General features: G+C 42.5%; 1 protein-coding gene across 1 annotated transcript; it reads right to left on the bottom strand.

The window, feature by feature from the left end:
* Positions 1 to 249: 249 nt before the first annotated feature.
* Positions 250 to 26,898, bottom strand: LOC137291503 (Y+L amino acid transporter 2-like). The gene is made up of 13 exons (XM_067822864.1): positions 26,829 to 26,898; positions 21,365 to 21,521; positions 17,831 to 17,959; positions 15,722 to 15,946; positions 14,530 to 14,655; positions 13,423 to 13,522; positions 12,326 to 12,370; positions 11,359 to 11,482; positions 3,567 to 3,670; positions 3,013 to 3,109; positions 2,418 to 2,567; positions 1,908 to 2,085; positions 250 to 657 (listed from the first exon to the last, which is right to left on the bottom strand). Exons 2-13 carry the CDS (start codon positions 21,444 to 21,446, stop codon positions 593 to 595), a joined length of 1,425 nt encoding a protein of 474 aa, XP_067678965.1. The 5' UTR covers positions 21,447 to 21,521; positions 26,829 to 26,898; the 3' UTR covers positions 250 to 592.
* Positions 26,899 to 27,237: the final 339 nt, after the last annotated feature.

Genomic DNA, 27,237 nt, shown 5'->3' with positions numbered 1-27,237 from the left:
TCTACGTCTGCTTCACATCGGTTGCTGAGATGAAACTTGCTCGTTGTTCTAGGACCATTTTTGAAACTTTACCTTTAATACACTTCAGTGTTGTAAAGAAGAACATACACCATAATGTAACCAGAACATGGAGAAACAATAATAATGAAAATATGACATTTCCTTCTTTCAACATACTTCATCAGCAAAATAACCTACCAAAAGTAAGCTCATCGCAGTTGGGAGTTTTTGTAACTCAAACACCTGCTGCAACAGCCGCGTAGCTATTAATGTTTATCTTCAAGACAAGCTGCATTATAGATTACACAAAGTCGGATCATTTACGTACATTATTCCACATGTACAACGCAACAGACACATGCAAGAGATGTCATTCTTGGTTTTCACGGTTTTCAGGAAGATGAATAAATCGTTAATTTTGACAATCATCTAGTATCATACAGTTGTTAGTGTTTGTTTCAAGCTGGCATATTTGTCTAAAAATGGAAATAGTAAACATGCATATGTGACGTCATACACCAATCATTTTTCAAGAGCGACTACTATACCAACGACCATGGTCATAAGGAAGTGCGGGGTGGGGATAGTTTCCTCATTGTACATGTTGACAAGCGTGTTCACACAGCAAGAGGCGATGACACACCAGCGTGATCCAGTCTGAATAAAAAAAGTCTCGATTAATCATTTTACCCAGTGTGCGAGTCACCACTTCCATAACAACTAGAACACAAGAAATGTATTGACATGTACATGACGTCTAGTGCGATCATTTATGAGATTTCCATATATATTAATATATACCGAGGGAGAAAATAAATAAGGGATCACATGAAAACACAAGTATGTCTATATATTTTACCAGGTTTCTTCACAAACTGTGCGATACAAGACTTGTAAAGAAAACCTTGAAAAACATGAAGGAACACTTGTGCTATGATCACGTATTTTTCCCTCAGTATATATTAGATGTACTCATTCGAAAGCAAAGGAGGGACGCACCTAAATACATGTACAATATTTTACAGCCGTGCATGAAACTACATCACACTACATGAACAAGGTCGAGCTGTCCTGCTACATGTATTACTAAAGCTTTGCTATGTATCACATGTTAGAATATCCAAAACATGGCAGATAACATGAAAACTTGATTATCAATACCATAGAGGATCTCAGCATACTGGCTTCTGGCACCAAGTGGGAAGGGGGTAGGTATGTGTGTATTGTCTGTGTCGAGGTGTCTTTTATCAGGTTGGAAAGTGGTAGGTACATATATTAATTGACAGTCTCGAGTTTTCCTGCACCAACTGGGAAGGGGGTAGGTATATTTGTGTTTTAATGTGTCGAGGTTTCTTGCACCACGTGGTGTATATTTGTACTGATTGTGTCGAGGTGTCTTTATGAGGTAGAAAGTAATAGATGTATTTGTATATATATTACTGTGCTGGAGTTTTTTTGTATCTGGTGGGATGGATGTAGATATATTTGTATTTTACAGTGTCGAGGTTTTTTGCACAACGTAGGGTATATTTGTACTGATTGTGTCGAGGTGTCTTTATCAGGTGGGAAAGAGGCAGGTATATTTGTATTGTATGTGTCGAGGTTTCTTGTATCAGGTGAGGAGGTAGGTGTATTGGTACTGATTGCGTCGAGGCCTCTTGTATCAGGTGGGAAGGACGTAGGTATATTTGAACTGATTTATGCGAGGCTTCTTGGATATAGCGGGAATTATGTAGGTGTATCTTTATTGACCGTGTCATGGTTTCTATCATGATATGACGAACAGGCAGGTCAACTTTCGTTTGATTGTGATTCGATATACCCTGCACCAGACGGGACGAAGAAGGAATATTTACCATATTCTCCGTCCCAATTTACAAACTGAAGAGGGACCTTGGTGGACTTACCATTGACTCTGGTCAGGTGAAACCGTTTCCACGATTGACTCCTGGACATGTAGTATAGTGGTACACTCATCAGCATGATGACGAAGGGGGGAAAAAACCTGGCAGGTTTTTCGACGATTGCCGTGACGGACAACGCTAAGATGGAAACGACATAGATCCCAGGGAACACCCAGTGAGTCTAAGGGAGGGAAAGTTTTACTTATATGTTTATATAATAAGTGATGATTGATCTGTCATTTTGTCAATCACAATCTTATAAATGTAAGCCATACTCGCAAAGGTTATCTCGCCGCATATCGGAAGACTCGAATGGAAGGAAAAGATTGAAGGTATCAAAGGTATCTGCTGCACACCAAACCCTTTCAGCTACAACAGTTCACTTGTCCACAGGAAACAGATTCCATGGGGAAATGGCGAATGATTCCTTTTTTTTTACAAACAGTTTATTACTTAGTTTTGCATCCAGTCTGATGGTGGATATTAACATTGCAGTTAACACTGTTGGCAAACCTTGTAGGTGTTGTCGTTAGCTGTGTGTTTCTTTCGTATGAAGAAAATTCCGGAAACGGCGAGACATTCCCCTCCTACCCTGTAGAACACATACGCTCCCAGGACGGACTTGATGTCTCCGAGACATAGGAAGGCAGCCGTAACGAGGAACTGAATGGAAATGGCATTATGTTAGATCATAATGCAGCTCAGGGTTATATCTTCTTTGTGGGAGAGGGAGAGCGTGTGTGTGTGTGTTTGTGTGTGTGTGTGTGTGTGTGTGTGTGTGAGAGAGAGAGAGAGAGAGAGAGAGAGAGATATGCTCATTTACATACACATACAACAACACTCACTCACGCACACATACACACGCTCGCGCGCGCTCACATACAATCAGTCGCACAGAGACACACACATACTCACGCTCCCGCCCACACGTTCATATACACACAGTGACGCACTCACACACGCATAGTCACTCGCTCTCTCACAATGATTGTGAGAACTCGGTAACTGAGTTTACTTTCTTACTTTACTTCACATGTCCTCTTACCAGCATCTATAGCATGTTTCTAACTTTGTTAAAGAACTGTCATGGAAGACAGTTCAATCCTACCAGTGCTATGATGGACGGCTGTGGAGTTCCTCTCTGGACGCTGATCATACTCAGAAACCTTGGAAACAGTCCATCTCGGCCTCCCACAAAGTTTATCCTAATATTAAAAAAATAATTCAAAATACAATAATATGTCGACACTTTCAATCAAGTTGAAGGTCATTTCATTGGTATGTGTCTTTCTCAAAGAGAACGCAGCGAATGGCCGTAAACTTTACGGCTTAATCTCCTACAGTTACTAACAGTCAGGAACGTTACCAAGCCATGTAAACTGCCTTTGAATGTAGGTGATTTTAGAAATTATTGTGTCCATTTTCACTTGTTGTCACAACCACACCTCAATTCGGGCAACTGTTCGGAAAATATCGGTTGCTGTATGTCATCTAAAATATTAATACCCTTGATGTTTGTATCTGTTATACACGTGTCTATCTTTTGTGCTTCTTTTTAGAATTTGGTTGATTTAAAACTATTGTTAAAACTTGGCAGTCAGGTTGTAAGCGGAAAATACTCGTACACAACCAACATGTATATTCAGAAGCTGGATGTATCACCTGCTATAAATAAATATGTTGCTGTTGGTATTCCCTCCTGCTGACATGGCAACACATGCTAGGATAACCCACTTGAAGACTCCTAGTTTCCTCTCGCCAAACACCTGTTGGTATAACATGAGTGATTGAGTGAGTGAGTTTAGTTTTACGCCACACTCAGCAGTATTTCAGCTATATGACGGCAGTCTGTAAACATTCTAGTCTGGACCAGACAATCCGGTGATCAACAGCATCATTATCAATCTAGGAGTACACGGGTATATTCTTAGTAAATGAACATACATGAACACTTAGTGTGACTATGTGCATTTTATGTGTGTTCATATTTGTTTCAAGTAATGTTTAAAGTGAGTAAGTTTTACGCTACACTCACCAATATTACAGCTATACTGGCGCAGTAATATTTAAAGAACATGTTCACTTTTGTTGCTTTCAAGTAATTATATACTGATGGAAACTCAAGAAAGTACAAGCGTTCCATTACTTATTTCCAGAATTTCACCAGCAGTGCAATACATAACTTGTGAACACTTTTACTTTCATGTGTTCCTTATTTGTATCTATGACAACGTGTCACTCTTAGTTACTTCAAGTTTCCCTGTACTTATCTGAGCTTGAAGCAATCCCATAGACCATTTACCGTTACGGAATACGTACGGAATATTTCCACAGACAACACTGTGACACAGACATATGGCAGTCGTAGAGCCAAGGTGATCAGATACCCATACTTTAACACAGACTTACGACACTCGAAGCTCTACGGTGATCGTAACTCCCATACTGTGACACAGACTTATGGCAGTCGTAGAGCCAAGGTGATCAGATACCCATACTTTAACACAGACTTACGACACTCGAAGCTCTACGGTGATCGTAACTCCCATACTGTGACACAGACTTATGGCAGTCGTAGAGCCAAGGTGATCAGATACCCATACTTTAACACAGACTTACGACACTCGAAGCTCTACGGTGATCGTAACTCCCATACTGTGACACAGACTTATGGCAGTCGTAGAGCCAAGGTGATCAGATACCCATACTTTAACACAGACTTACGACACTCGAAGCTCTACGGTGATCGTAACTCCCATACTGTGACACAGACTTATGGCAGTCGTAGAGCCAAGGTGATCAGATACCCATACTTTAACACAGACTTACGACACTCGAAGCTCTACGGTGATCGTAACTCCCACACTGTGACACAGACTTATGGCAGTCGTAGAGCCAAGGTGATCAGATACCCATACTTTAACACAGACTTACGACACTCGAAGCTCTACGGTGATCGTAACTCCCATACTGTGACACAGACTTATGGCAGTCATAGAGCCAAGGTGATTAGATACCCATACTTTAACACAGACTTACGACACTCGAAGCTCTACTGTGATCGTAACTCCCACACTGTGACACAGACTTATGGGAGTCGTAGAGCCAAGGTGATCAGATACCCATACTTTAACACAGCCTTACGACACTCGAGGCTCTACTGTGATCGTAACTCCCATACTGTGACACAGACTTATGGCAGTCGTAGAGCCAAGGTGATCAGATACCCATACTGTAACACAGACTTACGACACTCGAAGCTCTACTGTGATCGTAACTCCCACACTGTGACACAGACTTATGGCAGTCGTAGAGCCAAGGTGATCAGATACCCATACTTTAACACAGACTTACGACACTCGAAGCTCTACTGTGATCGTAACTCCCACACTGTGACACAGACTTATGGCAGTCGTAGAGCCAAGGTGATCAGATACCCATACTTTAACACAGCCTTACGACACTCGAAGCTCTACGGTGATCGTAACTCCCATACTGTGACACAGACTTATGGCAGTCGTAGAGCCAAGGTGATCAGATACCCATACTTTAACACAGCCTTACGACACTCGAAGCTCTACTGTGATCGTAACTCCCACACTGTGACACAGACTTATGGCAGTCGTAGAGCCAAGGTGATCAGATACCCATACTTTAACACAGACTTACGACACTCGAAGCTCTACTGTGATCGTAACTCCCACACTGTGACACAGACTTATGGCAGTCGTAGAGCCAAGGTGATCAGATACCCATACTTTAACACAGCCTTACGACACTCGAAGCTCTACGGTGATCGTAACTCCCATACTGTGACACAGACTCATGGCAGTCGTAGAGCCAAGGTGATCAGATACCCATACTTTAACACAGCCTTACGACACTCGAAGCTCTACTGTGATCGTAACTCCCATACTGTGACACAGACTTATGGCAGTCGTAGAGCCAAGGTGATCAGATACCCATACTTTAACACAGACTTACGACACTCGAGGCGCTACTGTGATCGTAACTCCCATACTGTGACACAGACTTATGGCAGTCGTAGAGCCAAGGTGATCAGATACCCATACTTTAACACAGACTTACGACACTCGAGGCGCTACTGTGATCGTAACTCCCACACTGTGACACAGACTTATGGCAGTCGTAGAGCCATGGTGGTCAGATACCCATACTTTAACACAGACTTACGACACTCGAGGCTCTACGGTGATCGTAACTCCCATACTGTGACACAGACCTATGGCAGTCGTAGAGCCAAGGTGATCAGATACCCATACTTTAACACAGCCTTACGACACTCGAGGCTCTACTGTGATCGTAACTCCCATACTGTGACACAGACTTATGGCAGTCGTAGAGCCAAGGTGATCAGATACCCATACTTTAACACAGACTTATGACACTCGAGGCGCTACGGTGATCGTAACTCCCATACTTCAACACAGACTTATGGCAGTCATAGAGCCAAGGTGATCAGATACCCATACTTTAACACAGACATACGACACTCGAGGCGCTACGGTGATCGTAACTCCCATACTTTAACACAGACCTACGACACTCGAGGCGCAACGGTGACCGTAACTCCCATACTGTGACACAGACTTATGGCAGTCATAGAGCCAAGGTGATCAGATACCCATACTTTAACACAGACTTACGACACTCGAGGCGCTACTGTGATCGTAACTCCCATACTGTGACACAGACTTATGGCAGTCGTAGAGCCAAGGTGATCAGATACCCATAATTTAACACAGACTTACGACACTCGAGGCGCTACTGTGATCGTAACTCCCATACTGTGACACAGACTTATGGCAGTCGTAGAGCCAAGGTGATCAGATACCCATACTTTAACACAGACTTACGACACTCGTGGCGCTACTGTGATCGTAACTCCCATACTGTGACACAGACTTATGGCAGTCGTAGAGCCAAGGTGATCAGATACCCATACTTTAACACAGACTTACGACACTCGAAGCTCTACGGTGATCGTAACTCCCATACTGTGACACAGACTTATGGCAGTCGTAGAGCCAAGGTGATCAGATACCCATACTTTAACACAGACTTACGACACTCGAGGCTCTACTGTGATCGTAACTCCCATACTGTGACACAGACTTATGGCAGTCGTAGAGCCAAGGTGATCAGATACCCATACTTTAACACAGACTTACGACACTCGAGGCGCTACTGTGATCGTAACTCCCATACTGTGACACAGACTTATGGCAGTCGTAGAGCCAAGGTGATCAGATACCCATACTTTAACACAGACTTACGACACTCGAGGCGCTACTGTGATCGTAACTCCCATACTGTGACACAGACTTATGGCAGTCGTAGAGCCAAGGTGATCAGATACCCATACTTTAACACAGACTTACGACACTCGTGGCGCTACTGTGATCGTAACTCCCATACTGTGACACAGACTTATGGCAGTCGTAGAGCCAAGGTGATCAGATACCCATACTTTAACACAGACTTACGACACTCGAAGCTCTACGGTGATCGTAACTCCCATACTGTGACACAGACTTATGGCAGTCGTAGAGCCAAGGTGATCAGATACCCATACTTTAACACAGACTTACGACACTCGAGGCTCTACTGTGATCGTAACTCCCATACTGTGACACAGACTTATGGCAGTCGTAGAGCCAAGGTGATCAGATACCCATACTTTAACACAGACTTACGACATTTGAGGCTCTACTGTGATCGTAACTCCCATACTGTGACACAGACTTATGGCAGTCGTAGAGCCAAGGTGATCAGATACCCATACTTTAACACAGACTTACGACACTCGAAGCTCTACTGTGATCGTAACTCCCATACTGTGACACAGACTTATGGCAGTCGTAGAGCCAGGGTGATCAGATACCCATACTTTAACACAGACTTACGACACTCGAAGCTCTACTGTGATCGTAACTCCCATACTGTGACACAGACTTATGGCAGTCGTAGAGCCAAGGTGATCAGATACCCATACTTTAACACAGCCTTACGACACTCGAAGCTCTACTGTGATCGTAACTCCCATACTGTGACACAGACTTATGGCAGTTGTAGAGCCAAGGTGATCAGATACCCATACTTTAACACAGACTTACGACACTCGAAGCTCTACGGTGACCGTAACTCCCATACTGTGACACAGACTTATGGCAGTCGTAGAGCCAAGGTGATCAGATACCCATACTTTAACACAGACTTACGACACTCGAGGCTCTACTGTGATCGTAACTCCCATACTGTGACACAGACTTATGGCAGTCGTAGAGCCAAGGTGATCAGATACCCATACTGTGACACAGACTTATGGCACTCGAAGCTCTACTGTGATCGTAACTCCCATACTTCAACACAGACTTATGGCAGTCGTAGAGCCAAGGTGATCAGATACCCATACTTTAACACAGACATACGACACTCGAGGCGCTACGGTGATCGTAACTCCCATACTTTAACACAGACCTACGACACTCGAGGCGCTACGGTGACCGTAACTCCCATACTGTGACACAGACTTATGGCAGTCATAGAGCCAAGGTGATCAGATACCCATACTTTAACACAGACTTACGACACTCGAGGCGCTACTGTGATCGTAACTCCCATACTGTGACACAGACTTATGGCAGTCGTAGAGCCAAGGTGATCAGATACCCATACTTTAACACAGACTTACGACACTCGAGGCTCTACTGTGATCGTAACTCCCATACTGTGACACAGACTTATGGCAGTCGTAGAGCCAGGGTGATCAGATACCCATACTTTAACACAGACTTACGACACTCGTGGCGCTACTGTGATCGTAACTCCCATACTGTGACACAGACTTATGGCAGTCGTAGAGCCAAGGTGATCAGATACCCATACTTTAACACAGACTTACGACACTCGAAGCTCTACGGTGATCGTAACTCCCATACTGTGACACAGACTTATGGCAGTCGTAGAGCCAAGGTGATCAGATACCCATACTTTAACACAGACTTACGACACTCGAGGCTCTACTGTGATCGTAACTCCCATACTGTGACACAGACTTATGGCAGTCGTAGAGCCAAGGTGATCAGATACCCATACTTTAACACAGACTTACGACATTTGAGGCTCTACTGTGATCGTAACTCCCATACTGTGACACAGACTTATGGCAGTCGTAGAGCCAAGGTGGTCAGATACCCATACTTTAACACAGACTTACGACACTCGAAGCTCTACTGTGATCGTAACTCCCATACTGTGACACAGACTTATGGCAGTCGTAGAGCCAGGGTGATCAGATACCCATACTTTAACACAGACTTACGACACTCGAAGCTCTACTGTGATCGTAACTCCCATACTGTGACACAGACTTATGGCAGTCGTAGAGCCAAGGTGATCAGATACCCATACTTTAACACAGACTTACGACACTCGAAGCTCTACTGTGATCGTAACTCCCATACTGTGACACAGACTTATGGCAGTTGTAGAGCCAAGGTGATCAGATACCCATACTTTAACACAGACTTACGACACTCGAAGCTCTACGGTGACCGTAACTCCCATACTGTGACACAGACTTATGGCAGTCGTAGAGCCAAGGTGATCAGATACCCATACTTTAACACAGACTTACGACACTCGAGGCTCTACTGTGATCGTAGCTCCCATACTGTGACACAGACTTATGGCAGTCGTAGAGCCAAGGTGATCAGATACCCATACTTTAACACAGACTTACGACACTCGAAGCTCTACTGTGATCGTAACTCCCATACTGTGACACAGACTTATGGCAGTCGTAGAGCCAAGGTGATCAGATACCCATACTTTAACAGAGCCTTACGACACTCGAGGGGCTACTGTGCTCGTAACTCCCATACTGTGACACAGACTTATGGCAGTCGTAGAGCCAAGGTGATCAGATACCCATACTTTAACACAGACTTACGACACTCGAGGCGCTACTGTGATCGTAACTCCCATACTGTGACACAGACTTATGGCAGTCGTAGAGCCAAGGTGATCAGATACCCATACTTTAACACAGCCTTACGACACTCGAGGCGCTACTGTGATCGTAACTCCCATACTGTGACACAGACTTACGACACTCGAGGCGCTACTGTGATCGTAACTCCCATACTGTGACACAGACTTATGGCAGTCGTAGAGCCAAGGTGATCAGATACCCATACTTTAACACAGACTTACGACACTCGAAGCTCTACTGTGATCGTAACTCCCATACTGTGACACAGACTTATGGCAGTCGTAGAGCCAAGGTGATCAGATACCCATACTTTAACACAGCCTTACGACACTCGAGGCGCTACGGTGATCGTAACTCCCATACTGTGACACAGACTTATGGCAGTCGTAGAGCCAAGGTGATCAGATACCCATACTTTAACACAGACTTACGACACTCGAGGCTCTACTATGATCGTAACTCCCATACTGTGACACAGACTTATGGCAGTCGTAGAGCCAAGGTGATCAGATACCCATACTTTAACACAGCCTTACGACACTCGAGGCGCTACTGTGATCGTAACTCCCATACTGTGACACAGACTTATGGCAGTCGTAGAGCCAAGGTGATCAGATACCCATACTTTAACACAGACTTACGACACTCGAGGCGCTACTGTGATCGTAACTCCCATACTTTAACACAGACTTACGACACTCGAGGCTCTACTGTGATCGTAACTCCCATACTGTGACACAGACTTATGGCAGTCGTAGAGCCAAGGTGATCAGATACCCATACTTTAACACAGCCTTACGACACTCGAAGCTCTACTGTGATCGTAACTCCCATACTGTGACACAGACTTATGGCAGTCGTAGAGCCAAGGTGATCAGATACCCATACTTTAACACAGACTTACGACACTCGAAGCTCTACTGTGATCGTAACTCCCATACTGTGACACAGACTTATGGCAGTCGTAGAGCCAAGGTGATCAGATACCCATACTTTAACACAGACTTACGACACTCGAAGCTCTACTGTGATCGTAACTCCCATACTGTGACACAGACTTATGGCAGTCATAGAGCCAAGGTGATCAGATACCCATACTTTAACACAGCCTTACGACACTCGTGGCGCTACGGTGATCGTAACTCCCATACTTTAACACAGACTTACGACACTCGAGGCGCTACAGTGATCGTAACTCCCATACTTAAACATAAACTTACGACATAGACGTACGACACACGAGGCGCCACGATGATCGTAACTCCCATTCTTTAACACAGACTTACGGCCGTAATGCAACGATCGCTACTTTGAGGAATGGGACCATGTTCCTCGCGGATGATTTCTTCCTGTGCAACCGTTACCTATCTCTTCCCCTTCATCACTCCCGCACGTAGTTTGTAGAATCATAGATTTTTATGCGGAACGACAACTTACATAGGCTACTGCAATGCCAGACAGAATTTCGTCATTAGTGAGGACAGCGTAGTAGGCAACGTTTGCCAGGACGTAAACCACAGTCGGGATTGCCAGTCCTGCCAAAACCGCTATGGGGATGTTTCTAGGATAGAAGGAAAGAAATATCCCACATGGTAATTACGAAGGAACAATGCAATAAGCGATGTGAACAATGCCATCATTTAGAAATCAGAAAGGGAAGGAGAGTATGTGTGTGCGTGCTTGCTTGTTTGTATGTGAACAATGCCATCATTTAGAAATCAGAAAGGGAAGGATAGTATGTGTGTGCGTGCTTGCTTGTTTGTATGTGAACAATGCCATCATTTAGAAATCAGAAAGGGAAGGAGAGTATGTGTGTGCGTGCTTGCTTGTTTGTATGTGAACAATGCCATCATTTAGAAATCAGAAAGGGAAGGAGAGTATGTGTGTGCGTGCTTGCTTGTTTGTATGTGAACAATGTCATCATTTAGAAATCAGAAAGGGAAGGAGAGTATGTGTGTGCGTGCTTGCTTGTTTGTATGTGAACAATGCCATCATTTAGAAACGAGAAAACGAGGGAAGGTGTGTATGTATGTCAGAGAGAAAGGTATGTATGTGTTGCTTGAAAAATACCTACTTATGTGTTCACGGGGCTAGTGACATCTAGGCGTTAGAGGTTAGTGTTGTATGTTCTTTACGTCAGGAGAGTATTAGTGAATGCTGGGTTCACTGCAAGCGTTATGGCACGATTCAGGAAAATAGTACAAACTGTGCTCGTCACGCTGAACACCCGGATTCGATTTCCCACATGGGTACAATAAGTGAAGCCCATTTCTGGTGTCCCTCGCCGCCATATTGCTCCAATATTGCTTAACGCGACTTAAAACCATACTCACTCACAAACTGAGACGACCTAATACAACATAAACTAACACGCACAGCTTCTGCATATAACGCGACAGTTTACCTTGAAGGTTTGATGATCTCCTCCACCCCTCCATTGACTGCATCCCTGTAACACATAAATTACAAGTGCCTATCTCGAGGAATATCATTGTACCATTTCATTTCCCTCACCAGGGCGTGGGGTAGCCTAGTGGTTAAAGCGTCCGTCATCACGCCGAATACCCGGGTTAGATGTCCCACATGGCTACAATGCGCGAAGCCCATTTCTGGTGTCACGAGCTGTGATATTGATGGGATATTGCTGAAAGTGTCGTAAGAATAAAGTCACTCACTCACGACGTACTTTTTGATATCAAGATTCTCCAAGGTAGGTACATAGGGTAGAAAATAGGGTAGGAAAGAGTTTAGGGCGACCTTGGGCCTTAAAAGGAGAAAACACGGCCAACATGAACATATTGTAATTTTCATGTTCAGATAAATTATGTCATCATTCCCTGTTCTAGCGATTAAATCTAACACATCTCTTTCCATACAGCTATACGTTAAACTGTCGCCAAGTATTGTGGTCAGTGTAGACATTTACAACATTGTAAAGTTACACCATTCACAAACAGAAGAGAGGTCTTTATCTAAAATACTTCAATATATCATACAAGTCCTAGTCTCAGGCGAGTTAAAAGGGCTTCATCGCAGTTTCGAAGCAGTTGCATGGTTGATTACCTCCCTTTGAACGTATAAATAATCTTTGCTTCTCCTTGAGTTCAGAAGTTATCATCCTATGATTCATGGTATCATACAGAAATAGGGGCGGTAGGGTAGCCTGGTCGTTAAAGCGTTGGCTTGTCACGACGAAGACCTGGGTTCGATTCCCCACATGGGTACTATGTGTGACATCCATTTCTGATGTGCCCCACCGTAATATTGCTGGAATATTGCCGAAAGCGGAGATAAACTAAACTCACTTATTCATACAAAAACGTTCCAATATTTACTTGTATGTTCTTTGCAGAGAGCTTATTGTTGCTTCAGGAATGCCACACTGCAGTGACAGATTATTACCCAGTCCCGAAGAATACTGTCTATGATACAATATGCTCAAAAACAACGAACACCTGTAGAGTGATATTTATGCAAAGTCACTTTTTCGGTGAAACGTACCAGCCAGCATACCCGAATAACCCTGCATAGAAAGCCAGAGCGATACCACCAGGCTTGAAGTCCTTTGTTTGGAACACATCGCTGAAATTTTCTGTGTTGCCTGAAATGTTTAATCATACCACAGAAAATAGAGTCCAGACCTAAATGGTGACGTGTTTATTTTACTTCGATAAAGGATTTTTGGATCAAACAACTACGACATTTTTTTTTAGATTTTCGAAGCACATACTTTTAAGATTCTAGGGCCAGAAACTAAAAGTAAAGACTTCGACTTGAAACGTTTCAAGCACAGTGTATGTATCAAAACGTAGATAAAGTTACACATTTGGCCACAGAAGATACACCAATATCTATCCTCTAAATATCTAAGCATTCTACTGTACGCATAAAAAAATTAGGAAGTCCACGTTTTGCTGTCCGTGTTGGGGGCTGTTGTACCCCAGTCTCCTTCAGTTCGTGCAGGCTTGCATTCTTTGGTGTGAGTTAGCGAGATTTTAAGTCACATCATTTCAACCACATCGTGAGAAAGAAGTTATACAAGTACACAACAGCTACTGTATCAGAGGAATAAATTTAAACCTATAATTATATCTGAATGTTCTAACTATAAATGAAAATACAGTGTAAAAACAGGCTAAATATTGCCCACAGTTCAAGGTTGTTCACCATGCCAGGTCTGTTGGATGCACCACGCACTCGTATTTGTGGGTTCGAATCCCGGTTCCCCTGATATGCTTCTATGTTTTCCATCACCACAGCCTTGCACATCATCAACTTAGACCTGCACCACATCTATCTGTACTTTGATAGCAACCTTGTACGTCATCAGATTAAACTTGCACCTCTTCCCCCTACTTTCATATCCACCGGTAGGGTAGCCTAATGGTTAAAGCATCCGCTCGTCACGCTGAAAACCCGGGTTCGATTCTCCGCATGGATGAAATGTGTGACGCCTACCACTGGCTTCCCGATCCGTGATATTGCTGGTGTATTGCTAAAAGCGACGTAAAACCACACTCACTCACTGATATCAACCTGATGTGCCCCGGTGTAACAGTGTCCAAATGGACGGTATGCCAAGACACTCGCCCTCTGCATGTGACTTGCCTTGTCCTAAGTGAATGATCCCTGTCACGATAATGATGAGCAGCGCTGTCACTTTACATGCAGTAACTATAGCCTGTACACTTGCTGCAAGACGTACGCTGTACAAATTGACCACGACGAACAAGCCTGAAACACGCATGTGCAATACTCTTGACCCATTTCGTTTATTACATCTGGACTTGGCGTCGCTCTGTAAATAATCAAGCCAGCACCAGACAATCCAGTGATCAACAGCATGAGCACCGTTTTACGCAAATGGGATATGATGACGTGTCAACCTTGTCAGCTAGTCTGAGCAACTAATCCTGCCTCTTACGGCAAGCATGGTTAGCTGGAGACCAATTCTAACTCGGTTCTTCTCGGTTAGTTTCCAGTCTGAGTACCTACTTGGAAGTCACGTAAGTTTATGTTTTATATGAAAATAATAATAATAATCTGGTCACTTAGCAACCATTTGGTTCAATGAAATACAAAATTCGTGTGTCGCACTTTCGCAAACGTTTGACTGTTGGTCTGTGCACATCATGAGCCGTACGTCTTACGTGATCTTTTTGTTTTAATTCATTATCTAGCTAATTTCGCATAAACATAGTGTAGTATGATTGATGCGTAGGATATTTACGTCCACGTTATAACAAAATTAGGTTGATGGCAAATTAAACTGCGCGTATCTTGTAGCCAAAGAGTATTTCCCTTTTTGGGCAGGTTTCCGAATGCTAGTCTTACTTGTAGTCAGGACATGCCTACGCTTTTTGCCAACACTTGGTGTCATCACTGAATTTTAGTGATCCATTCAAATGATTTTCACAGTTTTCCTTTTCACAACACATGGAATTTGTTTCTTGAGAATAGTGAAGACTGGGTATTCGTTTGTACCTACATGTTATACTTGGACATACAAACATGGTTCAATTTTGGGATTTGGATATGAACATGAAGTGTTCGAAGTGGTCGTGCACGCATGCACTCTCACCCCCCCCTCCCCCCCCACACACACACCCACACACCCACCCACACCCACCCACACATTCTCTCTCTCTCTCTTTCTCTCTTTCTCTCTCTCTCTCTCTCACACACACACAAACTCTCATACTCACAGCCCCCCCCCACACACCGCCATACACACCACACATACCACACACACACAACACACACACACATTCAAACCAACAAATGAAGATGCGTATGTTACCAACGACAGCAAATCCCAATAGAACTTTTGCTGTTGAAGGTGCCTGGCCAGGGCACGACAGGAAGGCAGGTCTCATCAAGTAGTCTGCACACACTAGGACTGACAGGGCCACAGACAGGGGCCGAAGAAGGACTAAATTAGTCCACAGGTACACAAACCCGGCCAAATCTCCGTACCCTTCTCTGATATACGTGTATGTGCCTCCCGATTTCCTCACACGCATACCTGAAATATAGAGCAATATTTACTCAAATGTTTATTCCGGTATTGAAGACGTCACAGGCCCATAGTACAAAATAGGATAACAATAACAATAACAATAACGGCATGCAATCACGAAGTTAGCAAAGGTTAACGTTGTTTACTATTTCAAAAGCATGGTGGATCGAGACACCCAGTTTGGAAATATAAGTTGAATTACTGGAAAATAAATATAAACTTGATATGAATGATAATATTGTGGTAGATATTTTGGTCTTTAAATCAATGTATTAAGGACATACCAGCAAAAAGTGAAACTCATCTTTAATTACAGTGGAAGCTGTCAAAACCAGCACTCACTGGGACTGAAGAAATAATCTGGTTTAGATGTGCCGGATTGTTGAGCTGATGATAAATGTACAAGTCGAGGAGGGGACTGAGATTTCGTGCTGGTGTTGACAACCTGCCGGATTGGACAGATGCCGGTTTTGACAGCTTCCACTGTACATGTAATGAACAAAATTTGCACAATCTGTTTTCTCTTGGAATATTATAATATTTGCCCCGTTCTATCATAAGATCATGCGAAGAGGAATTGTTTTGAGATTAATATCTTGGAGGTATTGCTGTGTAATTTTAGGCCATTTAAAAGTACTGTAAAAATGGATTTGGGCGTTTTGTTCACAGACGAGTCGAGATTGCATCTGGAAAAAAACGGGGAGGTGAAAGGTATGCTGACGCATGAGGTGGTCAAAGTCCACGGTTTGGTGGCCGGTGTTATGTAATGGGGAGGGGGCATTATATCTCATGATGGGACTCGTCATTCTCAATGACAATCTATCAAGTCTGCGATACAAAGATGAGATGGTTGGGCCTTATGTGCAGCCGTTCATTCAAGGACAGAGTCATGACTTCAACTATACAATGCCCATTCCCAGGTCGCTCGTTCGAGTTGAGACAGTAGAAAATTCAGGTACTCCCGTAGGCAGTTGTTTCACCGGACCTGTCCCACATAGAGCATTCCTGCGTTGAAATGGAGCGTCGTTTACGCCATTGACGTTAGCTGATTGGTTCAGACAAGGAAAGACATTCTCCAAGCTTTCTTCAATTGCTCAGTGGTGTCTTTGCGTTGTTTTTGTCAAGCCTGCACTAACGCCCATTCTTGTTCATTACATTTCTCATAGCTTTATGTAAATTTGTCATCAGTAATTGCACTCGCTGACAGACGAGAAAGTAAAACAAATAATTAGATTGTAATTATGTTGTAATTACACACTGACTAGTACACTATAACCGATACCCCTGCGTGTCTTGATTTATTACTTGGATATATTATTATGCAAATGTGTGTGGAATGTGCTGGGTATGGTCTAATTTAAAGATAACCGTAAGAATGAATGAATGAATGAATGAATGAAAAGAAAATACACGAATGAATGAATCGATGTTGATGGATGTCTCGCTGACTGATTGACTATAGGTTTGTTTGTTGACTGGTTGGTGGGTTGGTTGGTTCACCTATTTATGGTTTCGTCTGTTAACTGGTTGGTGGGTTGGTTGGTTGACCTATTTATGGGTTTGTTTGTTAACTGGTTGGTGGGTTGGTTGGTCGACCTATCTATATGTTTGTTGACTGCTTGGTAGGTTGGTTGGTTGACCTATTTATGGGTTTGTTGACTGCTTGGTAGGTTGTTTGGTTGACGTATTTATGGGTTTGTTTGTTGACTGCTTGGGAGGTTGGTTGGTAAAACCTACCCAAGAAATACTAATTTCGGACGACTGGGCCCAGTATAAATCTTTCACATACTATCTTAAAGTAACCTCACACCCTGAAAGATAGTTTTATGAGATGTATACATCATGTCATACATGATATGGGAAGACTAGTGCACGTAAGATAAGACTCACCGTACTCGGCGTAACACATGGCACCACAGAAAGACACACCTGCGCTCAGCATCCACACGAGAAGAGACAGGCCAACAGAAGAGCCCATTCCTTCAAGTATGACAGTCGGGCTGATGAAAATACCTGTCCCTAATTGGAAAACAAATATCATTTGAAATACGAGTGGGTGAGAAGGGTGTTCTAGTTCTGTCGCGGCGTGTGCGACATAATGAGTGAGTGAGTTTAGTTTTATGCCACACTCTGCAATGTTCCAGCTATAATCGAGGCCAGACCAGAAAACCCACCGATCAACAGCACCGGCATTGAATTTGGTATACAATGACATGCGTCTACCAAGTCAGCGAGCCTGACCACCCGATCCCGTTTATCGCTGCTGACAACAAGCATGGATTGCTGAAGATTAATTTTAACCCGAAACTTCACGGGTCGTCAAACTTGTTGAAGAAAGGATTATAGGAAGAATGATGAATGAACGAAAGGTTAAAAGAGCCATCTGTTCATATTTTTGTCCAGTAGTCATATGTACCCTGACATGTTATTGTTGTTTGGCACTGGTCTTGAGAAACGATCTCTCAGTACTTTCGCATGAACGATTATGTGCATAAAATTACGGATTTGTTCCTTTACTTTACAGTAAGCTCAATCATATATGTGAATAGCCGCTACATGTCGTTTATTCTCTTCCTGGATACATAAATGCAACCTTCTAGAGTATTGTTGACATAGGCATCAGGTACATTTTTGAAACAGTTACCATCCAATTCTACGATATTGGATATTTAACAATCTCTCTCTCTCCCTCCCCCTCTCTCTCTCTCTCTCTCTCACACACACACACACACACATACACACGGAGGGACAAAGAGAGAATACAGACACATGCACACACACAAATCCCAAACTGTATGTATTTCTATTACTATCAGACATCCAACCCAGATTGACGTTTATCAGTTACAGTTGCAATCGTCACCTCCATCAACTCCAAAGTCAGCTGGGTGTGATCTATGTGACGTGCAAAACAATATCTGTCTACTCTGTTTGAACAAACATTGTTCGTAACGATACATCGCAATATAGACTTAGTACACGACTGACACATGAGCGCACATGTCATGTGGTGCTCCAGTACCCTGCTCATGACTTCCCCCTCAGTCATGCTCAGGATTGCATGACCTCTCATGTCCCCCACGCTAATTCTCTTCTTCTACTCCCGCTAGCATACCATAAAATGAACCATGCTGACCAAAATATCCATTTATATTCAAATCATTATGTCTGTATGTAAGCTAATTTTGATCCTTCGCACAATGCTATAATTATACATATGCAGGTGGTGCGATCAAGGCAATACGTGCCATACCTGCAGTTACAGCTAAACTGGATAGAATTATCGATTCATTGAATCGACCGAATGAGCAGGTCACTGTAACTTGGTAGTGACCCGAAATTCCTTGATGACGGGCCATTACCATGCCTGTTGTTAGGTGACGATAACAATAAAGAGCTCAGATCTTGATGTTAAATCACTTACGGCTCGTTTCAACCTGGGCTCAATATTGACGATATTTCTGACTCACATTCGTCACATGTACCTGTGTTATAATGCACTTTCTTCCCGGTTCCAACCTCAACAATTATACCATTAATTACAACATGTAGCAATGAAAACATCGACTGGAATTCTAACGTTGTTGAGCATGAGCAAAGGTCAAGATTTCGCCTTCAATCACTTAACATTGGACAGAAACTATCCATTACTGACGTTAACGACTCGCTACGGTCGACCATGAAATGACAACTCGTTGGGTGGATACGACCCTTTTGAGAATCACAAGCCTCCACCAGTTCATACAAATAAGGGAAAAAAAAGAAAAAGAAAAAACATAAACAAAAACAAAACAAACAAACACAATAAAAAAAAATAAATAAATAAATAAATAAATAAATAAATAAATAAATAAATAAATAAATAAATAAATAAATAAATAAATAAAACAAGAAACGGTCCGTTGTTATATATAAAAGTGTGGTGACGATTGGACAAACCTGAATGAACATCACTGACATCCTATACAGGGTTGTGTGCTATATTCCGATGACTTACATTTGAACTTAATGTAAGACAACACTAACCCACATCGGTCGATATCTTACGTCAGGGGCAACAATTCAACCTTGGAATCTAGATTTCAATCCCATACTTCATGTTTAGGACATTTGGGATCGCAGAATACGAGAAAGATCATCCATAACAAAATCTTAGAAGAATCAATACACCACAACGTAAACTTCAACGTCTGATTCATTCAGTTACGTGTTGGGTCGGGGATGCCATTGTAGCGGACGGAGGTTATACCAAATATTTGCACCGCGCAGGGTTTACTGATACTTAAGTGATTAGATCTAGAGAATTGTAAGCCAGATTCGTGGAAATAACCATCACACTTGGTAACGTCCTATGACCATAGCTGCAGAAATACAATTCAGTTTTGACCACGTTTGTGTCTCAAAATGATCTTTGTTTTCCTTCGTTTTGCCCTTAGACTTGCAATTCCGTTTTTGATTGGGGGTCGATTTATTTAGATAGTGGCTGAGGTTAGGTTACGTTCAAAGACAAAACATTGATTACATAACAGTCTCGTTTCCTGTTTACTGGGTTCCGTCCTAGTGCACAACTTTGTCTAAAAATTCTGGACTGGTTATCGCACAAATTCATTTAACTGCATACGTAAATATTAATCAGTATGATTTGATACGTCTAAGCACTTGTTTATTGCAACACTACACTCCTTCTAATCCTTCCAAACACGTCGCACAGAGAGCTCTGACAAACGGAAATCTGGAAATAGTGGAAATCTCAGAGCTCCGTCGCTGGAAAAGTTGGCGGTCTGGTACGGAATTGATATTATATCTCATTATGCGTTACAGGGCTACACTGAATAAGCGCAAAAGCACTTAACATGTATAACCAGTAGGTCAGATGCATGGAGAATCATTTCACGACCTGATTAAACGGGGACAGTCTGTGATTTCTTAGTTAAGGTATACTGCATAAGCCGCCACATAAAATATAGAAATACGGTGTTATTAAAGTTTTAACTCACTCCATTGCTGTGGTGCAAGGTAACACATTGTCACAAGGAGACATACTTTCCATGTGTGTTGGTAATCTGCTGCGAATACTCCGTCATTGTAACCTGACATATTGTGGTCAGGATGTAATTCGAGACTCAGTAATGTTGGACCCCCGTCGTGTAATGTACAACACTGACTACCCAACAGTAGTGTTCTTGGTGGAAACTGAAATGTTCCCTCACCAACAATATGCCAAAAATGTGACCCACCAATGACCGACCCCGTCATGTAATTTACATCACTGCTTGCCCAAAGGTAGTTCTCCTTATATGCATTGAAGCATTAATTCAAATGCAGCCTGACATACTGCCTCAATACTGACACTGTCTGTAGTGTAGCCTGGCTCATTGATTTAGCAAGGAGGGAAGTCTTGAACGAACTGGACGTTTGACTCACCGATGATAGAGCCTGTGATGTAACTTGTGGCACTGACCAATCCGAACTGTTTCTTCAGGGTAGCAGCCCCTTCAGATGCCATATCATCTCCCCTTTTGTCCCCACGTATCGTCGTTGATGCTGTATGCGGGTAGAATGCCCTGGACAGGTGTGGTACCTGTTGGTTGAATGTACGAGGTATAAAAAACATGCAGTGTGGTGTGAAATGTAAATGAGCGGGTGAGTTTAGTTTTAGCAACATTATACCCAAAATGGGCGTCAGAGGTTAGTAACTCTGTCACCAGAGCACTGCAGCGAACCGGAATTGACGTAATGTGAGGAAGGACTTTCAGTTAGTTGTATATAAAGTGCGTAACAAGCTCGTCAATTCGGTGATTTCTCGACGTCAACGAACATATTGTCGGCAGTTGCTCCAAGTTGTCGGGTGATGGTGTCGCCATACCTAGTCTCCCCCCCCCCCCCCTCCCCCCCCACCAGACCCCGCAGTTTGTGCGAACTGGGTTATGTTTATGAGTGCGAAGCGAGCGTTCAGGAAGCCTACAATATATAACAAATAGGTTGGCTCGATCCTACCTCGCTTCCAAGATAGAAAATTAGAGCGATGGAGAGTTTTGTCACCCTGGGAAAAAGACAGTGACTAAGACGAGGAGCAGAGAAGACTCTCTCTATATATTTTGTATGATAGAGCTTGCTGAAGACATACCTCCATGCGAAGAACTAAATATCAGCGTATTCTTTATATCTGGATAAAAAATTGTGAATATTGATATCTACAGAGCTCGTATTGGAACTTTCACCCAACCTGTGGGTACCCGGCAGTCAGACCAGCAACAGACAGTACACGCCATGCCATTCACGGTCGGGATTCACAGATGATAGAGCCTGCCCAGGTTAGACTGTTGATTTGTGCTCTATTGTTCACACGGCACTCTAAGCTTCGTTCTGTATTTTACATCTTTATGAAAAAATGGATTTTGAACAATATACACCAAAAGAAAACATATTTCTTTGTGTATCATGTGACGTCACAAGCTTCGTCTGACAGTAATTGGCTGCCATGCACTGATTGCACAGGACTCATGCTATCTCACGTGTTATCACTCAGACACACATGTGTTCGGATGATATCGAAACCAACCCGGATCCACTGACTCTGGAAGAGGTCACAGGTGCTTAACTGGTGAAATCAGAAATCTCTTCACTGAAACCCGATGTGCAGTCTGTAAATCCGATGTGTGTACAACTTGAAACCAAAACGCAGTCAAGGAAATACGTTCTGATGTCAACAATCTGAAGCAAAATCAGAACTTATATTCTGATATCGATGCTGGGACTGATAGGGTAAATGAAATGAGCGAAAAATGATCGGATTTGGATGAAGGGTTGTGTAGACTTGAATCCATCAGTCGTGACGATGATATTGCCTATGGTATCCCCGAATCAGAATGTGATTTGGTGTACATGAATATATAGAGATAAAAAAGAAAAGAAAAGAAAAAAAACCAAAAAAAACCCCAAATATTCATTTGTGGTTCCAGAGAGGAATTTCCTATTATGGTAGTTATATTTTAATGCTTCTGAAGACTGATACATAAAATGATGTAATAAACATCTTTGAGGTCATCAACATCCACAGATCAGGGAAACATGGAAGAAATGAACGTTCATTTTATTCCTAGTACTGACAGTGTATGTCAAGTAAAGCTTCAGTTATGTCCGTTCTGAAATGTATTCTGGGGTGATTCTCTTTGAGGTGATTGAGGTGTCTCACTCCCCGGTATATAATTATGATCAAAATGTTACGACTTTTATCCAGGCTGTAGCTTATTGTTATAAGAAGTAAACCTTTTGAATGACCATCGGGTGGAGAGATGTGAGACCACACTCCGGTCTCAGAGCCTTGTCAAAAAAACAACAAGAGATGTCAAAGGATTGGTGAAACGCTCCTATGAACTCGCTCATTACACGGGTTTGAACAACGCAATGAGTTCGTTATATGCAAACACACAGACTGATATTCAGTTATTAAAAATCGTTTTAAAATGTTCGTTCAGCTTGAACCAGTCCGCAATAGATTTGGAGCTTTCTTTACTTCATTAGATTATGCATTATGGCCAGCCAAGCATACAAAATAATTGGTAGCATATGGTATAAGTCATTATGTTAATCCTTTTTGTTAACCATACTCATGTATGCATGTACTGCACAGTCACAGTCACAGTCACAGTCACAGTCACAGTCACAGTGTGGTAACTTTCAAACGATTTTAGCTTCATATGTTTACGCATACTTTCATCAATACATATATTACATTTGAAAAGTATTATTTACAAATTTCAAACGAAAAACATAATTATCATTCATAGCAGATGTACATCACTTTACCACTTTACGTTTTCAACAACATATACAAATCATCCAAGGCTGGTTGATATAAGGACTTAGTGCTCAGAATAGACATAATATGATAATGTATGTACTTGGTGGGGAAGCCGAGAGAGAAGGAGTTCCGGTATGACCGGCCGATTGCCCTATATCTAGCGAGGTCTGAACGAAATTAGGCTGTTCGGTTTTGCCCAGGAGACGCTGCATACCCTGTGTTGTACTTCCACCAATACGATACGCTCATAAACTCAGGTGAAATTTCACCACCTGAACATTTTATATAACATGCTATGTTCATATTTCATTGATTTTATGTTGGAGTCTTTATACTGAAAGAGAGAGAAGAACACAATCTTTACAGTAAACTATATTCTTAATATGTTTCATCGACAAAAGTATATTATTTGAAACAGTATGAATTATATTCAATTTGGTTTAATCCTAAATGTTAGGTCATCACGTCAACAACTTGTAATTTCTGGCTGAACTTCAACTGGCAAGTAATTGTTGCAGCCGACCATGCAACAATTGCGACATTCATCAACAAACAGGCCTCATAAAGGACGATCTTCCGTTATAGCAGAGGAGTTCAGCATTCAATCAGAAAGTGCTTGACGTTCCAGGTGTAAGCAACATCCAGGCAGAATCCCTCTACGGACGAGAAATTCCTCCACCGACGATGTTGATGCTGCATCCAGTCGTCTTTCGTCAGGTTTGCTGATCTCTAGGGGTCTACCCATCATAGATATGTTTGTCAGAAGGGTGTTCATCTCTCTAAGCCGTACCCTCTTGCATTCAATTAGAGTAGGCTGGATGTGTACTCCCCAAGGCCTCATGTTCAAGTAGAGTGGAAGATTCCGTCCACCAATCTCCTTCGACTAGTAGCACCTCTCTGGCCCGCACGCAAGTGGTTTGTGGTAGTAACAGAACTGACAAGCGGTCCACTTCTACCTATGTTGCATCAGGCGGATATTTTGTAGAGCCCGCACATGAGGACATTTCACCTGCAGTCAGCACGGTTGGCTCTGCAGGTATAGCTCACCGTAAGTGGAGTTTAGGGAAGAGACGATTCACTCAAAATGTGACCTCAGCTGGTTCTATGATGCATAGGACTTCCATTAGGACGCTTTGATGTTAGCATTAAGCTTCTTTTTTGACCTACTGTAAGTCTCGACGGATTGTTGCCTCCTCATCTTTGGTTTTCAGTTTGCAGACTTTCTCCTTTTCTCCCGGATCAAAGCAAAGTTCAAAGCCATCACGATCACCATATATCAGCCTGTTGTGGGTTATATGCCATCTAAAGCTGGAACCTCTCTTACGAGGGCTCCTAAGCTTAAACCTTTCCTCAACACGTCCATCAAGAAGACCAGGTGAACAGGATTCGGCCTCAGTGGTTCTCACCTACCTAAATCCATTCGAACTACTTAAAGATAAAGGTAAATGGAAGTAACACAAGTTTTCCAGACGCCTGCCCTTTCCAAGTGGGCTACAATGGTTATGGAAGAGATGCTACACGACCGAACGTGGAATGCCATTGCTCACAGAAGAAACGGGTGGAATACATGCAGAATACCTGGGAAACATCTGTTTTCACGGAAGGAAAATAAGACGGACAAGGCGCAATGACTACTTACGGACTACTAAGTGCGGATTCTTGTGGTATATACGGATGGAATGTTGATCGCCATAGGCCAGGTTTTATTACGTCTACATGAACCTGCAGTGAGCTGTTTATGGGTCGACTGTCGGCACAAACCATTCGAAACCGGCTGCAGTCTGCTCATCTTCGTGTTCGACGATCATGTCGCTGAATCACTTTGACGCCATTACGTCGACGTCAACGTTTGCTGTGAGCCCTATGGACTGGAATGATGTTGCCTTCAATGATGAAACACAATTTACTCTCAGACTCGCAGATGGTAGGATGAGAGCGTGTAGGAGACGAAATGAATGCTATTATCAGTGTTATGTTCAGGAAGTTGACGAATTTTGTTGGTGGAAGTATCATAGTTTGGAGTCCTTTCTGTGGGATTCCCGTTCCCGACTCAGTCAGTCAGAATAACCGTTTCAGATAAAGCTGAGCTTTGGTTTTTCATTTGTTGTCTATGGCGATTTCCGGTGAATTCCATATCCAGTGGATGACTCAAAACAGAATGAGTGAGTGAGTGGGTTGGGTTTTACGTACCTTTTAGCAATATTCCAGCAATATCACGGCTGGGGACACCAGAAATGGGCCTGAATGATGAAATAAATCCCAGGACTTTATCATGACGAGCAAAACCTGTAACCACTAGTCTACCCTCTGCCCCCCAGTAGAGAATGACGACCGGGATATCAAACGCATTCAGCATCACATGCCATGCGGTAACGCTTAAGAAATCGTCTGCACTATTGACGTTTTCTGTGTCGAGAAACAACTCAGAATTTCATGGAAAACCTACTGGCAAGAATCTAAAGAATTTTAGAGGACACAATGAAGCTGGCATGTACAGACCATGAAGAGAAAGTGTCAAAGATATCACCAAACATTTCAGTTCAATTAATTTCGAATTTTACAAAACTAAAAATGTTCAACATTATTTCTGTCGTTCAACTCTTTTCCTATTCCAAAAAGTAATATTTTCAAAAGCGAACAGATGTATTGCAGTCTAACCAGAAAAGTAATAAATGCAACTTACTCAGTGAAACGCTAATCATATTCAAACCATCATATCAAGTCCGTGAGAAGCACGTGCTGACAAAGTTACTGCTATATTAAGTAGTGCTGTGTCTCCATTCATTTCTCACATACCTTGCTGTCCCTTTCTCTACATTCCTCCCTTGTAACAAATAGTGAAATAGGCCAATATCTTAATGACAGATTGTTAAACAACTTGTTTAGTTTTAGGACAATTATTCTTCCAAAATTGGTATAACGTTTTGATTATGATCAGCGTTTCATTGAGGTTGTCATGATTATTAGTTTCCGAGCTAATTGCAGTTCATTGATTCGCCTTTGAGCCATACGGACTATAAGTGACGGTAATATCTATTTATTGAAAAATACATGAAACGGTAAGAGGGAAATACATTATCTTACCGTGGTCCTTGACCGTGGACTATGCCGGACTGAGTACCTGCCTGTGGTTGGTAACTACTCCCCTTTAACTGCTTGAAACATGACACGCACAATGCATTTGACAGGCACACCTGTGTCATAAATTTATGCATAAAACTTTATCATTTTCATTGGAACATTGCATTCAGTGTGGAATGTATCATTACAACCTAGTATATTATATAACATATATTTTATGATGAAATATTTTAATTACAGACTGATAACACTGACACGCTAAACTGAAAATTATCTTAGAGTGTTACGTAGTTCATATAGTCATAGAATTACATTCATCAGACAAAGGTTTGTAAGAATCAGTCGGTGTTTCAAGGAAGTCGCTCAACTGTCTAGTACAAACATGGGGAGATTTATCGTCACACAGACAACA

Source organism: Haliotis asinina, chromosome 7 (assembly GCF_037392515.1).
Source record: "Haliotis asinina isolate JCU_RB_2024 chromosome 7, JCU_Hal_asi_v2, whole genome shotgun sequence".
In the NCBI taxonomy this organism is placed as follows: Eukaryota; Metazoa; Mollusca; class Gastropoda; order Lepetellida; family Haliotidae; genus Haliotis; species Haliotis asinina.
This window is presented reverse-complemented; position numbering and strand designations above follow the sequence as displayed.

Bases quoted from the DNA above. Each gene is read 5' to 3' on its own strand.
- LOC137291503 (XM_067822864.1), bottom strand. From the start codon at position 21,446: ATGGCATCTGAAGGGGCTGCTACCCTGAAGAAACAGTTCGGATTGGTC. The intron at 2,086-2,417 runs GTTTGCCAACAG...TCCCTCCCTTAG, and splicing joins CTAACGACAACACCTACAAG to ACTCACTGGGTGTTCCCTGG. The intron at 658-1,907 runs GTAAGTCCACCA...TTTTTTATTCAG, and splicing joins TCACCTGACCAGAGTCAATG to ACTGGATCACGCTGGTGTGT.